Source organism: Lemur catta, chromosome 17 (assembly GCF_020740605.2).
Source record: "Lemur catta isolate mLemCat1 chromosome 17, mLemCat1.pri, whole genome shotgun sequence".
Lineage (NCBI taxonomy): Eukaryota > Metazoa > Chordata > Mammalia > Primates > Lemuridae > Lemur > Lemur catta.
Genome location: NC_059144.1, coordinates 25,123,326 through 25,141,724, shown reverse-complemented (window position 1 = coordinate 25,141,724; position 18,399 = coordinate 25,123,326). Strand labels below are relative to the sequence as shown.

The 18,399-nt window shown below is 51.5% G+C and overlaps 1 protein-coding gene and 1 long non-coding RNA gene across 3 annotated transcripts; one reads left to right on the top strand and one right to left on the bottom strand.

Moving 5' to 3' along the window:
* The first annotated feature begins 837 nt into the window (after positions 1 to 837).
* CCM2L (CCM2 like scaffold protein) lies at positions 838 to 16,461 on the top strand. Of its 2 annotated transcripts, XM_045529474.1 has the most exons (10): positions 838 to 898; positions 3,924 to 4,091; positions 5,891 to 5,974; positions 6,071 to 6,254; positions 7,084 to 7,550; positions 10,646 to 10,781; positions 12,362 to 12,425; positions 13,471 to 13,600; positions 14,170 to 14,308; positions 15,217 to 16,461. In XM_045529474.1, exons 1-10 carry the CDS (start codon positions 869 to 871, stop codon positions 15,549 to 15,551), a joined length of 1,737 nt encoding a protein of 578 aa, XP_045385430.1. In that variant the 5' UTR covers positions 838 to 868; the 3' UTR covers positions 15,552 to 16,461. The 2 variants fall into 2 exon arrangements, with proteins under 2 accessions (XP_045385430.1, XP_045385432.1); XM_045529476.1 differs by lacking the exons at positions 12,362 to 12,425; positions 15,217 to 16,461 and having other exon boundaries at positions 14,170 to 14,272.
* On the bottom strand, positions 5,160 to 6,458 carry LOC123622837. The gene is made up of 3 exons (XR_006729644.1): positions 6,151 to 6,458; positions 5,908 to 5,982; positions 5,160 to 5,242 (listed from the first exon to the last, which is right to left on the bottom strand). It is a non-coding gene; the product is annotated as an uncharacterized LOC123622837 (long non-coding RNA).
* Positions 16,462 to 18,399: the final 1,938 nt, after the last annotated feature.

Below are 18,399 nucleotides of genomic sequence, written 5' to 3'. Positions count from 1 at the left end.
TACAGGTGTGAGCCACTGTGCCTGGCCAGCTTTTCTTTTAGAGAGCCTCTCTCTGTTATTTAGGTTGACAACCCATAGACTGGTAAACAGTTTTTACTGAGCACTTACTACATGCCAAGAGCTTTTGTAAGTGTGTTTAATCTTTACAAAGCCACTATGAGGTCAAACTAGTATTATGCCTATTTTATAGATGAGAAAATCTAGGCACAGGTGAGTAAGGAACTTCCCTAAGGTCATAACCCCAGTAAGTGGCAAAGCCAGGACTCAAACTCAGGCAGCCTGTCTCCAAAGCCCATGCATACTGCCTCCCTTAATAGTAATGATTAGTTTTTTTAAATCCTAGCTTGCTTAGACACAGCACTCTATAGTTTATGAAGCACCTTCCACCCCCTTTTTTATTCATTTCTCACCACAGCAGCCCAGGGAGGGAGGCAATGCTTACTCCCACTTTATAGAGCGGAGGGGGAAACAGGCTCTGAAAGGGGTAACTGACTTGCCGTGCCAAGGTCAGACAGCAAGGTCAGTGGCAGAAACGGGGCTGGAACTTGGAATTTTCCAAATAGTGACTCTGAATTTGGGGGGGACCCTTCCCCAGCCTCACCCAGCTCCCAAACCCCCTCAGCAGCAGGTCTTCTGGCTGGAGGCCTTGAGCATTTCTCCCCAAGTTGGTTGTTCTGCCTGGGCTCCAACCCTTCAGCTGTAGGGATCTAAGGCTGCGTCCTCCACCACCACCCCCATCAGCTGGGAGGGGCAGGAACTCCAGGGCTGGTGGAGTTTCCGACCAGGCAGGAAAAAGAACAAAGGAACTGGGGTGGGGGGGTGGAGGGGGTGGCCAAGAGGGTGGCAGGAGCAGAAGGGACGCTTCACCATGGAATATGAAGTCAAGAAAGGGAAGAAGGTAGGTGGGAGGTTGGGAGGGACACCGGGTAAGGAAATGTCCCCGAAGTTGGGGAGGGGACAGCGGGGTGGGGGGAGGTGGGGGTACAGCAACTGGCATAAGTGGGGCCTTTCTTCTTATTTAGAAGGACCTTCCTTTCCACTCCTGGGCAGCCACACATTTGGGCTCTAAACTCCCTTACCTGCTTCTCCACTCTCAGTGGCCTCTGCCATCCCCGGAAAGGACAGACAGGGACCCTCCCCGGAACTGGCCAGGCAGAGTCAGTTTGGGAGATACTCCAACCTGCTTTCCTGGCGTTCCCCTCCTGCAGCTTCACAGACACCCAGCAGACCCTCCCCTGCTCCCCACTGCCGCAGACAGGACAATTCTATGCAGGCTTGAGTCACTCCCACCTGTTCCTCTCCCTGTCTTTACACAAGGGCCTCAGCCCAGGATCATTCCCTAACCCTCCCCACCCCCGGCCCCCGCATGTTCTAGTATGCTTCTCTGGACATCTTATTGGTTGTCTTTGGGGTTCAGGGAGCTGCTCAGATTCCAACTTCCACCCCATCCCCATCCCCACATATCCCTCTTCTCCCAAGAAATCTGGGTAGGGGCTATTCTAAAAGGTGCCCACATGAATCATGAAAGGCTCAGAAGGGAGCCAAGACACACCGTGCATGTGCATGCTCTCCCTTTGTCCATCCTTTCAATAGACATTTATTGAGTACCTACTGCATGCCAGGCACTGTGCTTGGTGCTGGTGATGACGCAGTGGTGAGCAAAGTCAGGCAAGGACCCTGCTTCCTCCCTGGACCTCACAGTCTAGTGGGGGAAGCAACCATTAATTTTTTTAAAAAGGCAATAAGTAATAATTGCATTGTAAAATTGCATAAAAGGCCTCATACTCAGTACTGGAAGACAGCATATTAGAGTGGCCAGCCCTGTACTGATCAGTTTGAGTTGGGAGCTGATGGATGGGTGGAAGGACAGGGAGTAGGGAAGTGTGTTTTGGGCAGAGGAACAGCATGTGTAAATGGGGGAAAGGAATATAGCAAGTAGGAAGGACTGAAAGATGGCTGTGCAGCTGGGGCGAGAGGGAGGGGGATGAAGCTGGAGAGGAGGGTAGGGCCACAGACAAAATGCTCACACACACAGAAGCAAGACAAAGTCCCAGCTCCACAGCCCTCATTCTAGGCTCATCTCGTAACTCAGCCACGACAGACAGCACACAGCTTCTCCAGGGTCACCCTCACCAGCCTTTGAAGCCACCAGGATTTTGCACATACCGTGCCCTCTGCTCAGCATGCCTTCTTCCAAATAGTGTTCTTTCATTTCTCAGAGCTTTTATCCAGGCTCCATGACACTAGTTCTAAAATGAGCTGAGCGTGTATCAGAATCACCCGAAGGGCTTGTTAAAACACAGATCATTGGGTCTCACTCCTAGTTTCTGAGCCAATAGGTCTGGGATCAAACTCAAGAATTTGCATTTCTAATAACCCCCAGGTCCCCACCCCCACCCCGGCCAGGTGATGCTGATGCTGCTGGCTGTGGGGACCACACTTTGAGAACCGCTGGTTTAGATCCTGGCTACTCAGAGTGTGGTGCACAGACCAGTAGCACCAACGCCAGCTGGGAGCTTGTTAGAAATGCCGAATTCAGGCCCTAACTCGGACCTACTGAATCAGAACTCATGGAAAATGCAGTAAAGTTTGTGATTCACTAGTTTAGGTCATTTATCACAAGCCCTGGAGGCAAGGATGGGGTCCAGGTCTCCCCTGAATCCTCAGCACCCAGCACAGGGCCCACCCATATAGGTATGAATAAGTGTTCACTGAATGAATAAATGAGTGAACGATCGAAAGCTTTTGTGGACTTGTGTACTGTCTGCTTACCCAAACTAGAAGGTGAGGGCAGTGGGGTAGTTTTATTTTGCTCACATTTGTCTTGTCACACTGCAAGAGTTAAATAATCAGACCACACATTCTACACAGTGGTTTTCAGCTGAGCTCCCTTTTGAAATTACCTAAGGAGGCTTTTTTAAGAAACAGGGTCTTGTTCTGTTACCCAGGCTGGAGTGCAGTGTCCCATTCATAGCTCACTATAACCTTGAACTCCTGGGCTCAAGCGATCGTCCTGCCTCAGCCTCCCATGGAGCTGGGACTACAGGTGTGCACCATCATGCCCAGCTGTAAGGAGGCTTTAAAAATCTTGATGCCTGGGTCCCAGTCCTAGAATTTCTGATTCAGTTGGTCTGGGGTGTGGCCTGGACATCTGAAGTTTTAGAAGCTCCCCAGGTAGTTCTAAAGTACAGCCAGGGTTGGGAGCAATGGCTCTGAAGTAGGCTTCTTACACTTCAGCATGCATCAGAATCACCTGCAGGGCTAGTTAAACCCGCCTGCTGAGCCCTACTTGCAGAGTCTCTGATCAGCGGGTCTGAGATGGACCCCAAGAATCTGCATTTCTCTCAATTCCCAGGTGGTGATGCTGCTGATGCTGGTTCAGGAGCCACGTATTGAGAGCTGTTGCTCTAGAGCGGTGCTCCATCTTTCTTTTGAGATTTACATTCTATTGGTTTAAACTAGGGCCCTGGAATTTGCAACTTTAACCTTGATCCAGGCCATTTTTATGCAGATGCCCCTGGATTATACTTAAATTTACTTATTAATTATTTCTAACTTTTAGGAAAGCACAGGGAGAGCCTAACAAATACCTGTGAACTCACCACACAGCCACACTGAATCCTAATATTTTTCTGTATTCACCCCAACCTAGACCCATTCCTTAAACCTGGTTGGAGCGCCTATACTCACCGGGTGTTTAGAATGGAGGTTTTGGACCCTTACGGCTCAAGGTGAACTACTGGTTGCACCACTACTACCGATCAGCGAGTTGCCTCTCTGGGGCTTAGTTTCTCCATCTGTGAAATGGGAATCGCAGAGGTACCCCTTCTGCATAGTTTTTGGGAGAATTAAACTAGGTAATATAAGTAAAAGCGAGCATGGTAAGTGCTCAATATGACTGTCATTCCCCTGTCCTCCCCCAGGGCTTTGTGTCACCCATCCGAAGGCTGGTGTTCCCCAAGGCCGCTCGCCGGGCAGCCTTTAGAAGCAGTGTGAGCCGCCGGCCCCTGCACTCAATGCCCCTGTATCCCCCTGACTACCTCATCGACCCCCAGATTCTGCTGTGTGACTACCTGGAGAAGGAGGTCAAGGTGCGTGTGCGATGAGGAAGGGTGGGGACAATCTTGGGCTGAGGAGAGACCTCACTTCTCCTGGATACCAACCCCTGGTCAGCCCTGTCTCGCACAGGGGAAGTTGTGGCTCATAGGAATGAAGCCTGGGTTCATGTCAGCCTCACCCCTGCCTTATGCTGTGTACAGGCAGCAAGTGACCTCCAGCTGCTGAGATGAGCCTCGGTGTTCCCATCTCAGCAAGGGGCTCAACACCTCCCACCAGGGGAGAGTGGATGGGAGAACATTCTGTGCACCGCAAAGCCCTACCTTCTGTCAACCTGAACAACAAACAGAGAGGGAGACTCTCAAAAAGAAAATGTTTATTTGGGAATCAGTATTCAGGAAAATAAAGGAAGGCAAAGGCTTTTAAAGGAAAAGTGAGGAGGACTGCCTAATTGTTTTGAGATAACTATCCTTGGCTATAAGGATCAATAACAAGGGTGGTGCCAGTTCCAGGCTGGACAGGCAGTTGCTGGGCAGATGTCCTGGCAGAAGCATTTTTGTGTGTGTAAGGTTGTGATAGCCTCTGTGCAAAGTTGTGGTTTTTGCAGTTTTTTGTGATAGTTCTTAGCATCAGTCATTTGTGCATGAGAACTCTTGCTTCGTGGCCTTCCCTGGCTCTATTTGACAGGTTTTTTAAAACACAGGTGACTCCATTTTGATTTTGACAACTTTCACACTTCCCTAGAGATTTTACTGCAGTGACCTTGTTGTTACTCAGACGGTATCCAGGTTAACAGCAAACCACAAAGGACTTTGACCATTCGAGAGCTTTACTTCTATTTCATGACCACTATGAAGGAGCCGCCAGGGATCCTCATTTAGTCTAGAAAGATGAGGGGGGAAGGGTTATCAGATTTAGCAAACAACAGGCCACCTAAATTTGAATTTCAGGTAAGTAATGAATACTTTCTTAACATAAGTATGTCTCAAATATTTCAGGGGACTAAAAGTACTAAAAAACTTTTAAAAAATTTTGTTGTTTATCTGAAATTCAGATTTAACTAGCATCCTATATTTTATCTGGCAACCCTATATGGAGGGAAAAGCTAACAAATAAGTCCACTTAAAAATTGGGGACTGAAATTTCATAGAGAATAAAAAGAAAAGGTTTGAATGGCGGAGTTCACCTAGAAGAATAAAAGTAAAAATAATGGAAAAAGTTAATTCTTATATTGAATAACATTTAAGTGAAGTGATAACATTCGGCTATAACTAAGAATGAATGGAAAAAATTGTTGATTTAGAGCATTATTTTTCTGACAAAATGATCCACTAATTAGACATATTTCCATTTGACTTCTGAACAAGACCATAAAGAGGGCAAGTGATTTGCAATCAGTTTGACAATGATACTTGGGGCAGAGAGAGTCACTCAGTCCGGAGGAAATTCGCAGGTGGTCAGTTCTTTCAAGGTATTATAGTGACTTTTGCTTCCCTATGGAATCTTATGGCTAAATGACTATGTTAAGATAATATAAGCTAGCAGTTGAGAGTGGGTTCTGTCTGGCAGGCGGAGTCCAGTTTTACCCTTTTAGCTATATGATCCTGGGTAAGTTTTTTATCCTTAAAGTAAGGATGAATGAGTGACTACCTAGAAAGCGCTCAGAACTGTGTCTGGCTTCTATTATGGGGTCAATAAAAGTTACGATCAGGTTAGTATTAATTCAGACATTTCTATCTCAATCTATCTGCACTGCGTCAGTGAGGAGGCCAGGGTCCTCCAGGGCTTCAGAGTGACCTCTCTGTGCCCTTGTCCCTCCTGGTTTCCCATCCAGTTCTTGGGCCACCTCACCTGGGTGACTTCCTCACTGAACCCCTCCAGTCGGGACGAGCTCCTGCAGCTGCTGGACACGGCCAGGGTGAGGCTCTGGGGAGGGAAGAGGGCAGGGTCTCGTCCCCTTCTCCCTTTCCTACCCACGGGCCCGGGGACTCAGGAGATCCGAACCTCCCTGCAGCAGCTGAAGGAGCTGCCTCTGAAGACCACGGCGGAGCAGGACAGCATCCTGAGCCTGTCTGCCCGCTGTCTGCTGCTCACCTGGCGGGACAACGAGGAGCTCATCCTGCGTATCCCCACGCACGAAATCGCCGCGGCCTCCTACCTGCAGGACGACGCGCTGCACCTGCTAGTGCTTAAGACCGGTACAGCGGGCGAGGGCGGCCCGGAGCCGCCAGGGGAAGAGAAAGGGCCCAACCTCTAGTCTGGGGAATGGGCGTGGCCTGAGGCAGGGGCGGGGCCCGAGGCTGGGTGAGGGGCGGTGGAAAAGGCCGGACCGCACTGCCCTGAGACCAGGGGCGGGCCGAAGATGCCATATGCAAGAAGACGGAGCCCGGGGTTGAGGATGAAGGGTGGGCGGCCTGACCCACCATTCTGAGGGCAGGTGGCGAAGCGCGGGAGGGTGGAGAGGCCGGGAACCTGAGGCCGGAAGTCACCACCCGGCTTAGAGGCTAGGGGCGGAGTCTGGCTTGGGGGGCGTGGCCATACGCTCGGGGGCGGAGCTCCTGGTGGGCGGTGTCAGACACGCCAAGGTAGGGGCGGGGCCTGAGGCCAGGGGCGGGGCTGAGGACGGGGTTGGGGAGGAGTCGGAATCCAAGGTTTGGCGACCCTGAAACCTGGGACAGGGTCCGAGTTAAGGCTACAGAGGGAGGGGACAGCCTGACCACCACCCTCCGGTCAGAGAGCAGGTGTGAGGCGAGGAGCTAGGCAGTGGGTCGAGGAGGTCGGAAACCAACGGCCACACCGAGGCCAGGGGTAGAGTAAACAGTAGGAGAAGAGACTGAGGTCGGGAGGGGAGCCGAAAGTATGGACGTGGAGTGGGGCGCGGGTGGCCGCACTGCTTTGAAGCCAGCTGGGGGGCCCTGAGGCCAGGGCCGGCGGGACCCCAGAGAGGCGGGGTCGGGTCCTCCGGATGGCCTCGGTAGGGGTCTCAGCCCGGATCTTCTGCGGCTGATGCCCCCCGGACTCCCCTAGGTCTAGGCGTGGACCCGGTGCCGGCCGGCGTGGACGCCAGCCCTGGGGGCGCGGGGCGAGACCCGGGCCCGCCGGGCGCGACGCCCGAGAAGCGGCGGGTGGGCACCACGGAGCGGCGCCACACCATCTGCAGCCTGGACTGGCGCATGGCGTGGGGCGGCGGCGCCGAGGCCCGGGCCGCGGGCGGAGGCGGCGGCGGCAGCCTGGAGCGCCAGCGCGCGGGGGCGCGGGCGTCGGGCAGCTGGGAGCGCCGGCAGACGTTCAGCGGCAGCTGGGAGCGGCGGCACGGCGGCGGCGGCGGCGGCGGCGGCGCGGGCAAGCCGGGCGGCAGCTGGGAGCGGAGGCAGGCTGGCGGCGGCGGCGGCGGCAGCTGGGAGCGGCGCCACCCGGGCCCCAACCCGCTGGACCCGCAGGACCCCAGCCCGGATGCCTACTGCAACCTGGTCATCCTAGCTGTGGCCAACAGGGTGAGCCCGAGGGCACCCCACGCTCCAATGTCCTGCCTCCGGGACGCTGCTTCTGTCACTCCCGCCCGGTCCCGCCCCATTCGCGAGGTTCCTGGATCTGTCCCGGCCTTTTCCCTTCTCCCTCCTTAGGCTCCACTCAGTTGTCCCGTTGACGCCTAGCGCCTTCTAATCTCCAGCCCCGCACACCTCCAGGACGTCTCTCCCTGACTCCCCCAGTGGGGCGAAAACTCAAAATAGCCAAAACATACTAGACTTAACCCCTCCTCCAGCCCTGCTCCCTCTCCAATGTTGTCAATGTTAGCACCACCACAGTGACAATCAGAGCATATTAATCACCAGCATGAATTGAGTGCCAACTCATGCCAGACATGGGACAGCATCACTTCATTTCATTCTCACAGCAACCCCTAGAGGCAAATAGTACAACTATCGTATCCCAATTCTACAGAGAAGGAAACTGAGGTGCAAAGGTTAAGTAAGGTGGGCAAGGTCACACAGGAAGCAGGTAACGCTTTTAAGATTCGAACCCACGAAGGTCGGAGCCAGTACTCTTGGTAACTAAGGTGGTCACCCAGGACAGAAGCCTTCCTGCCATTCTTGCCTCTCCTCCCCTCCCCCCATCTTCCATATCATCCTTTCTTTGATTCATTTGACCATGTTCATTGAGTGCTAGGCATTGGGCTAAGTGCTCTGGATACAGAGGTGAACAAGACATTTGGTGTCCTCCCTTACGGAGCTCACAGTCTAGCAGACACCTTCTAGCTCTGAGCCTTCTAAGCTTTTCCTCTGACCCCAGGCCACCAACTCCCTCTGTATATAAACAGTGGCGAACAAATTAGACATGGTGCCTATCTAGAGAGAGAGACAGATGATAACCAGTAAACTCAGACACTGTAGCCGTCTCCCTGCCCATGAAACACTTTCTCACTCTGCTTGCAGCTCACTATCCTCCTACCTCTCTGGCTCCTCCTCAAAAGCTGGTTCCTCCTCTTCTCTCCAGACTCTAAAAGTTGGAGTGTCCAGGCTTAGGTAGTCCTTGGTCCCTTTCCCTCCTTTATCTACTCGTTTCTAGGTGATCTGTAGTCTCATGGCTTTTAAGACACTGAGAACTCCCCAAATTTCATCTCTCACCAGATCTCTAATCAACCTCTCCACTGGAAGTCTAACGACCATTTCAAACCTAACACGCTGAAAGCTGAGCCCCAGTCTTCCCCACTAAACCTGCTCCTCCCTTGGTTTCCCATCTCTGTTAATGTCAGCTCCATCCTTATGTTGCAGTGATTCTTGGCTCCCCACCCCTTTCCATCTCTCTCTTTCCCTCTCCCTTTCTCTCTCTCCCTCTCTCACCTCCCACGAGCCATATTCATTCCGTCAATAAATCCTCTTACTTCTCCCCACCCTCCACTGTCCCCACCCAGGTCTTTGCCCCATTCTCTCATCTGGATCATGTAGTCACCCCCTCACTGGTTCACCCCTTGCATACAATCTGTTCTCCCAGGCAGTCAGAGCACTCCTGTTAACACATAAGTCACATCCTGTCACTGCTCCAAATCTTCCAACGCTCCCCTTTTCACTTAGAGTGAAAGCTAACATCCTGACAGTTGTTTCCAAGGCCACCTCCAGCTAACACACCCATTTCCTCTCCACCTCATTCTTTCTGCTCTCCCCTTCTATTCACTCCACTCCCACCAGACTGACCTTGCAGAGTGCAAGAGGCCTGTGTGTTCTGGATGGTTCACTGTGGCACCCCCAGCACCTAGAACAGGTGCTGGTATCTACCACCTGGCATGTAACAGGTGCTCAATAAGTATCTGTTGAATGAGTGGATGAGCTAATGCAAATTATATCATTATACCTTGCCGTGGGGACCTAGAAGAAAACAAGCAGGTTGCAGTGATGAAGAATGGGGGCGGAGATCCATTTCAATAGGGAAAGTGAGTTTGTGCCATTTGAACTGAAACAGGAAGGAGAGCAAGGAGTTAGCAGTGTGAAGAGCCTGGAAACAGATTCCATACAAAGGCAGCAGTGTGCCCTGTTCATCCCCTGCACCGTGAGAGCTTTGGGGTACAGAGCCTGGCTCAGCACCTGCCACGCAATAGGAATAAATGAGAATTTGTGGAATAAGTAAATAAGAGTTGCTTTCCAGGCATGTCTGAGCCTTAACCTCCTATCTGAGACATCCTGGTCCCGAGGAGGGTACAGGAGTTAGAGACAAAAAACTTGGCTGCTAACTAAGGGCATGAACCTGCTGTGTGAGCCTGTGCAAGTCACTTAGCCACTCTAAGCCTCAGTGTCTTTAACTACAAAATAAGGATCGTCTCTTCCCTGTCCATTTTGTAGGGTTATTGTAAGGATCAATCCTGGTTTAATGATTAGTGCACCCCTACTATCCCAAAATGCCTATCTTGAGGTAGATTCTAATTTATACCTTGAGCTTTTTCAGAGACACAAAATAGGAACAGCTTCATGAAGATTGTCTCTTCATCAGTTATTGTCTATGTGTCTTGCTTAAAGACATAAAAAGGTAAATTAAAGAGGTAAATTCCTCTTCAAATTTGCAATCTCAAAAACAATTCACCCAAGAACTTAAACTCTTTCCTTCTACCAGAGACTGAAGTTTATGTATTTATCCTGCTTCCATTTTTGCACTGGATGCCAGGAAGCTCATATTTAAATATGGCTGTTGAGCCTAAAAATTTGATTCCTTTAATCATTTCTCCTCCTACTACGTATAGGAGAACTGGATTCTAGTCCTGGCTAATCACTTTCCCTCACTGGGCCTCAGCTTCCATACCTATACATTATACTAAATTTGGGCTTATTTTAGGTGAGCTTCAGGAATGGTCATGAATCCTCTAGAAATTTGGGATGTAATTTTCATGGCACAGGAGTCAGAGCTGTTGCTGGATTCTATAAAGGGGTTCCAAGACCAGAGAGTAGCCATATAATTTCGATGAAAAATGTTCTCAAAATCAATTTAGAGGGGTGCATATATGTGTGTCTCCGTGAGCCTAAACTCTTTACACTGTGTGTTAGGAAGCAGGGCATATCCTGGTCATTGGTGAGGACCTGAGCTCTCTCTCTCCCTGGGCCAGGATGCTGCTGAGGAGTCTTGCGCACTGATCTGCCAGGTCTTCCAGATCATCTATGGGGACCAGAGCATTGAGTGTGTGGACCGGGCTGGCTACCACTACACGTCTACGCCCGAACGGCCGTGGCTCTGCAGCCGCAGTGAGTAACCACTCCTGGCCTCCCCTCCTGTGGACTATCCTAAAAGGCCAGGGGAAGGAGGATTCCCCAGGACTCAGGGCCAATGAAGGCTCTTAGGGGCCCTGATCCCTACCACAATTACAGTGTAGGTTAAACAAAATGTTGATTTTCACGATGACCTCAAACTTAGCTTCTTCAAGGATGTTTGGGTTGCCAAATTCAGAATGAGCCCCCTCAGAGCTGAACTTTTCTCCCTCCCATTTGTTTTTATGTCCCTGCTTTGCAGACACTGAGGAATATGCATTGTCTGCTCACTGGGCATCCACCCCACTAGGACCCTAGGTCAACACCAAGATTTCCAGATGGGTTCTTGGATGAGATCAAGAGCTAGAATAAGAATGAGACTAACAGAGGCATTCATTGAGCACCAATTGTGTGCCAAGCACAGTACCAATGTGCCATGTCATAATCCTCATAGCAACTTTGTCTGTCCTGTTTGTCACTGTATCGCCTGCGCCTCGCATGGGACTAGGTACATCATAAATGCTCGTGAAGTAGTTTTGAGTGGATGAAGAACTCTCTGAGGCCTTACGATTCCAGTTTCACAGATGAGGATGTTAAGGCTCAGAGTAGTCAATAAATGCTCAAGGTCACACAGCTGGTAAGCGGCAGGGTCAGGATTCAAACTCAGGTCTGTCTGATTCTAAGCTTCTCTTTACAACTGTCCCACTCCCCATGCTGCCTTCAAGGCCAGTAGGTGCATTCCCTCAGCCACACTTCCCTGCGACGTGGTCTCTGTGGGCCCGGCTGCAGCCACAGAGTGCTGGCTCTGTTTCTTCCGAAGGCCTGCCCGTCTATGGGATTTGTGCTTGTTGGGAAGCTGGGATAGTTCATCGACTCTCACAAGGATGATGGGCAAATAAACGAGATAACTCAACAGATAAATTCAATCACACAATGAGTATTTATTGAGCACCTACTATGGGAGATCCAGTACTAATCACCAGGATACACAGGTGAGCGACACTAGATGTGGCCCTGCTGTCATGAAGCAGGCATCGCCGAGGCTGGCTGACAGTGATTAATTAATGACACAGATAAACATGGAACCACAGACTGTGCTGCAAGAACACATAATGAGGACCTGGCCTCACCTGGGAAGTCAGGGCCAGGAAGTGACACTGAGTGGGCCGAGATCAGAGGGCGGCGGCCACTGCCTGGATCGATGAGACGGCAGGACTAGGAAGAGAGCACGTTCTCTGTCAGTGGTGCCTCTTTGCTCTGAAGGTTTTGAGATCCTCCCTCCACAAAATTCTTTTTTGCCTTGCGTCCAGCACACACAGTTTACAAAACGCTCCTTCTGCTGTTCCTTCATCTACTATTCCCAAAGCCTCCATGAGGTAGGGAGGAAGGTGGTATTGTCCCCACGCTGGGGAAGTTGAGGACCAGGAGCAGGGAGGTGAGTTGCCCAAGGTCAGCGGTGTATTTGCAGCGGGGCAGGACCAGACCCCAGGGTGAGGCTGAGGTTGGGGCTTCAGGGAGCCAGGGATGTGGGTCCCTGCATTGCCACCTCTGACAGTCCCTCTGTCTGCTGGTCCCAGGTGAGAGCTGCCGCACGGACGGGACTTACGCCTATGATGCTGACTTCAGCTGCTGCAGCTCCTTGTGGGTACAATCCTGAAGAGGGCGGGGTAGGAAAAGAGAAGCCTGGGCCCCTAATGACCATGAAGCCCCGAACTCCTGCTCTATGTTATGTAAGAGATAAGGGAAGAGATTACAGGCATGAGCCACTGCACCCAGCCTCCAAGGTTGACTTTTTATTAGGCAATATTTATTGAGTACCTTCTATGTGCCAGGCACTGTGCTGTGTGCTGCAGATACAGCAGGGAACAAGACAGAGGGCAAGACCCCTACCTGGCACATAGTAGGTGCTCAGTGAATGAAGAAAACCAAGCCCTCTAGTCTTGCCAGGTTTACAATCTAGCACAGGAGGCAATGAAATCATCATTTCATAGTAATAATAATTAATGTTTGTAAGCACTAAAGAGAAGCTCAGAGAGCTGTGAGAGAGGCTGAGGGGAACCCCAGCTCATCTGGGGAGTCAGGTGGGCCTCTCAGAGGTGACGGCTGAACCAAGGCCTGGAGGATAAAAAGGGGAAGAATGTTCCAGGTAGAGGGAGCAGCAAGCTCAAGAATTCAGAACAGGATAAAGCTTAGTGGGTTTGAGGAGCAGCAGGAGGCCACTGTGCTGCAGCAGGGGGTGTGAGGGACAGGGTGTTTGGTGGGGGAACTTGGAAAGGCCTCGCGTGTCACACATAGACTACAGACTGAGGGAGCATGTCACCAGCTGGTGGGGTCAGGGAACACTTTCTTGAGGAGATGATATTTAAAATCCAATGATGAGAGTTAGCTGAGTGAAAGGTAGGGGAAGAGAGGCACTCCAAGCAGAGGGAACAGAATGTGCAAAGGCCCAGAGGTGAGGAGGTGCTTGGGGTATTAGAGGGAAAAGGAGAAGGCAGGTGGCTGGAGCATAGAGGGCAAGGGTGAGCACAGTGAGAGACCAGGCTTGAGAGGTTGCAGGGACCAGGTCACATAAGGCCTTGAGGATGAGCCCCTAGAGCATCAGTAGCTATGCCCTCCCACCTCCAGCCTGCCCTGGGGAGAGAAGCTAGAGGGAGGTGAGTGAAAGTCTCTTCCCCTGTCCCTGCAGCAATGGCTCCCAGGACACTTTTGAAGCATGTTACAGCGGCACGTCCACGCCCTCTTTCCATGGCTCCCACTGCAGTGGCAGTGACCACAGTGGCCTGGGCTTCGAGCAGTTACAGGATTACATGGTCACGGTGAGCTGGGGCAGGCGGTGGGAACAGCACACGCACAGGCCTGGAGGCGGGAGGAAACATGGGGGGATTGTGTGTGGTCCTGGACACAACCAAGGCAGAAGACCTCAGAGGTCAGGGTGGGGGATCAGGTTAGGAGAGTAAACTGAGGCCAGCCTGTGAAAGGCCCTAACTAATGTCAGCTTGCATTCACTGAGTGCTTGCTGTATACCAGGCACTGCTCCAAGCACCTTTCAATGCATCATTTCTTTTAATCCTTTCAACAGCCCCAAGAGGGAGGTGCCATCATTATCCTCACTTTGCAGATGAGGAAAGCAAGGGTCAGGGAAGTTGTCACCTACCTGAGATTACAGAGCTGATCAGTGAGGGGCCAGGATTTGAACTGCGGCAGCTTGAGTCCACATCTCATTCTTAGGTGCAGCCCAAGGGGTCTGGGTGACCCAAGCAGGCCGTGGAAGGGCTTTCAGAGGAGGGCTGGCCCCACATGCCCTTAGAGAAGGCTCTGGGTCTTTCAGGCAGGGGGTGGGTGGGGTTGCTCCCTGGGATTGATCTCAAGTGTTGTCCTCCCACAGCTGCGGAGTAAACTGGGGCCCCCCGAGATCCAGCAGTTTGCGGTGCTGCTGCGAGAGTACCGGCTGGGGCTGCCCATCCAGGACTACTGCGCGGGCCTGCTGAAGCTCTACGGGGACCGGCGCAAGTTCCTCCTCCTCGGTGAGCCCCCTGCCCACCCTGCCGTCGGCTGAGGCCCCTACTTGGTCCATGCCATTCCGAGTCAGGCACCAGGCTAGGAACGTTTTCTTCTTCTCTTTCCACCTCTGATAAGGCCAGATGATGAGATCCATGGGGCAGATGAGGAGCCCGAGGTGCAGAGAGGGGAAAGGACTTGTCACAGTGCCAGGAGACAGAGCTGATAAGAAGAACAAAGCACTGGTGTAGCCATTTCATTGTCACAGCTAAGCTGGGAGAGGGAGCGATTCTTCCCATTTTACCTCATGAGGAAGCTGAGGCTCAGAGAGGCTAAGGGACTTGTCTAAGGTCACACAGCTAGTAAAGAGGGCTAACAACAGTAATAATACTAATAACATGTATTTGGCAGGTACCCTGTGCCAAGCATCATCTCATTAAATGCCCCCAGTTCTGGGAAGTAGATGCTATAATTTGTCCCCATTATGCAGTTAAGGAAACTGAGGCTCAGAGTAGCAAAGTAGCAAAGTCACATGGCTGGTAAGTAGGGATGGAAGTAAAAGCAAAGTAATGTTTATGGAGCACACATTGCGTGCTAAGTTCCTAGGGGGAGAACAAGTGCAATTATCTCAATTTTACAGGTAAGAAAAGGGAGGCCGGGAGTAGTTATTTAATGAAGGTGACAAAACTAATAAATGGGACCGTGACAATCATCATCATCATAATAATAAGCTGGCATGCAGCGAGCATTTACTGTGTGCTGAGCGTCGTGTCGTTATTTGCTGGCTCAGAGAGTTAAGGAACTTGGGCAAGGCCACACGGCCCGGCCCGTGCGTTGCAAAGCAGGGACTTGAATTCAGATCTCCAGAGAGGGCGACTCTGCACGAGGGGAAGGGGCTGAACCTGAGGGGCATCACCCTGCCCCTCGCCCGCAGGGATGCGGCCCTTCATCCCGGACCAGGACATCGGCTACTTCGAGGGCTTCCTGGAGGGCGTGGGCATCCGCGAGGGAGGCATCCTCACCGACAGCTTCGGCCGCATCAAGCGCAGCATGAGCTCCACGTCGGCGTCGGCCGTGCGCAGCTACGACGGCGCGGCCCAGCGGCCCGAGGCGCAGGCCTTCCACCAGCTGCTGGCAGACATCACGCACGACATTGAGGCGCTGGCCCCCGACGACGACGATGACGACAACGACAACGAGGGCGACGACGATGACGAGTCCCAGGGCTCCCGGGGAGGGGGTGACGCTGCTGAAGAAAACTACCTGTAGCCGCCGTCCATGCGGAGGGCGTGGAAGGGGGTGGCCCGGTGCTCACTCCCTCTTATCTGTGGGACCCCCATCCGCAGGGCCCTCTCCTTATGTCCTGGCCAGGGTCTTCACTCCCCACGTTGCTGTCCCTGCCTTCCGGCCCTGGTCCATGCAGTACCGAGGATGTCCTGCAGGGGGCGGGCGAAGCCGGACCCTCGAGTCTGGGGCGGTCGCCCGGGGGCTCAGCAGGGCCCTCTGCCAGCCCAGAGTTGGGCAGCGTCCCACTGTGTCCCACTAGCCCAGAGGGCTCGGCCCCAGGACCCACCCTCCTCCCCAAGGCGCCCTCCTCAGCTTTCCGGAAGGGATGAAGGGTGGGCTCCACCTGCTGGCCGACTGAGAAAAGAATTTCCAGAACCCGGAAGCTTCTGTTGATCCTATTTTACAGAACGGGAAACTGAGGTTCAAAAAGAGGGAAGAGACTTGACGGGATCTCTTGATTCTCCTTATATTGCCTTAAATAGACCATACAAAACAGTGCAGAAGGTCTCTTTAAGGCTCTAACTGGCAGCGTGTCCCCTCCCCTGATAGCAGGAGTTGCCTCCTCAGTGCGGAGGGGAGATTTAGTCCCCTGAAGTTTGACTCAGGTGGGTGATCTGGGTCTCACTCGGAGTCCTAAGACCCTAAACAACTTGCTTGTTCAGGTCTTGGATCTGGAGCCCGATTTGGATTTTGGATCTTGGATTTGGAGCCAGACAGATCCAGGGCTCTTATCTGGTTAGTGTCCTACCGTCCCATTTCCTCATCGGCCCAGTGGGGTCAGCCCCATCTACCTCCCAGGGTGGTCGTGGGGAGTAATGAAAGCCAAGAGCTTAGTTCGGGGTTTAGCACATGATAGGTGCTCAATAAATGACATTCCTTGCCGCGTTGAACACTTTCTGACTCGGTTTTCCTGTCTTGCCTGGATGCGATGGGATGAGAACTGGGGTGGGGGAGGGTGTTAAGAAGACCCTCAGGGAGCTCGGTTTGGGAAGAAGAAACAGGACTTGCCCTTTGAAACTCAATTACAGCCTGGCTCTGTGTGCAAAGCCCAAACAAGAAATACCCAAGACTCCACAGCCATCTGTGGGTCTGGGGTAGTCAAATCTGACGGCAGGTTGGAGAGGTGGGGAGGTCAGGATCGGCACAGCACTGGGCACCATCTCAGTAAAGACTTGGAGGCTAAAAGGAGCAAGGCTGGGAAGGAGGCCAGAAACTCACGTAGAAGAGCTCAAATTTATGTACAAAGCCTTCCATGGCCAGACATATGGTACCATGAGATAGGTACTGTTCTCAATTTTCAAGTAATATTATTAGGACTTCATGTCCAGAGAGTTCCATGATTAATACTCCATTTGTGGCAAGTGATCATGCCATTATCCTTGGTCCATGCAAGGCCCTTCTGATGTTTTATTTATTTTATTCCCCCCTCCCCAATCCACACATTCCCCACATTTCTTCCCTCTCCCCACCGTGAGCACCCACCTCTACATGCTGATATATATCCCTGGACATAAATACGCAATGCTTTGTGTGGCTATTTACACTACATAAATGGTATTGTATGAGACTATCATTCTATTGCTTCATTTTTTCACTCCATACTGTTTTTAAGGTCTACCTGTGTTGCTGTGGGAAAATCTGGCTGTTGCATCCAGTTGCTGCAAAATATTTTGAGCTGAGCATCCACTGTTTTATTTATCCATCTTCCCAGAGATGGATACCCAGGTTGCTTCCAGCTCCCTCTTACCACAAACAACACTGTGATGAATGTCTTTGCACATGATCCTTCTGGGCCTGTGTGAAAATTTCTCTGGGCTCTACACCCAAGAGTGGAATTACTAGATCACAGGGCATATACTCATGTTTTAGATTTCACTAAATTCTTCCAGAATAGCTCCACCTACAGGGTGTGAAGGGTACTGTCTCTCCACATCTTCATTAGGTTTTACATTATCTGACTTTGTAATTTTTGCCTATCCGTTTGTGTGTAAAGTGGCATCTCATTGTGTTTTTAACTTGTGTCTCTCTGTTAATCCTGAGATTTAGAACCTCCTCCTATACTTGTAAGGCATTTGGGCTTTTCCTTCTGTGAATTGCTTGTTCATATCTTTTGTTCACTTTCTCCTGGGTTTCCTCTTTTTCTTGTGGCTTTTGCAAGAGTAGATGGTAAATTTTAGATATTAATCCCTTTTAGATGTTGATGTTCCAAATATCCTCACCTAATGTGTTGCCCATCTAAGTTTATTTATGGCAATAGTTCTCACACTTTAGCATACATCAGAATTTCCTGGAAAGCTGGCCAAAACACAGACATCTGAGCCCCACCCCTGAGTTTCTGACTCAACAGAGCAGGGGAGGGGCCCAAGAATTTGCATTTCTAACAAGTACCCAGGTGATGCTGACAGTCCAGGGACCACACTTTGAGAACAGCTGCTCCATGATGCTTTCCATTGAACAAATTTGTTCTATGGAACAAATTCCTTAATTTTGATGTTATCAAATTTATTTATCATCATTTTGTGTTTAACGGAACTGGAGCTCAAGAGGTGAAGTGAATGGCCCAAGGTCACACAGTGGGCTGGGATTTGGACTCATACCCAGCTAACCAGAGCCCATGCTCCTAGCCTCTCTACTTTCCTATCTCAAGCCTTTGGGTGTAGTGGTCATAGGCTGGGGCATTTGGACCTGAGGCTATAAGGAGACTTAGTGAGTTCCTGAGTGAGGCAGCCATAGAAGAAGTTGGTTGGGTAAGGACAGAGGCCAAAGACACAGGGGTCCCTCTTAAAGGCCTGGGGGCTTTGCAAGAGAGTGAAGCTCAGAAACTGCCTAC

Coding starts and splice junctions, on each gene's coding strand:
- CCM2L (XM_045529474.1), top strand. CDS start 869: ATGGAATATGAAGTCAAGAAAGGGAAGAAG. Junction 5,975..6,070: donor AGCTGCTGGACACGGCCAGG/GTGAGGCTCTGG, acceptor ACCTCCCTGCAG/CAGCTGAAGGAGCTGCCTCT. Junction 10,782..12,361: donor GCCGTGGCTCTGCAGCCGCA/GTGAGTAACCAC, acceptor TGCTGGTCCCAG/GTGAGAGCTGCCGCACGGAC.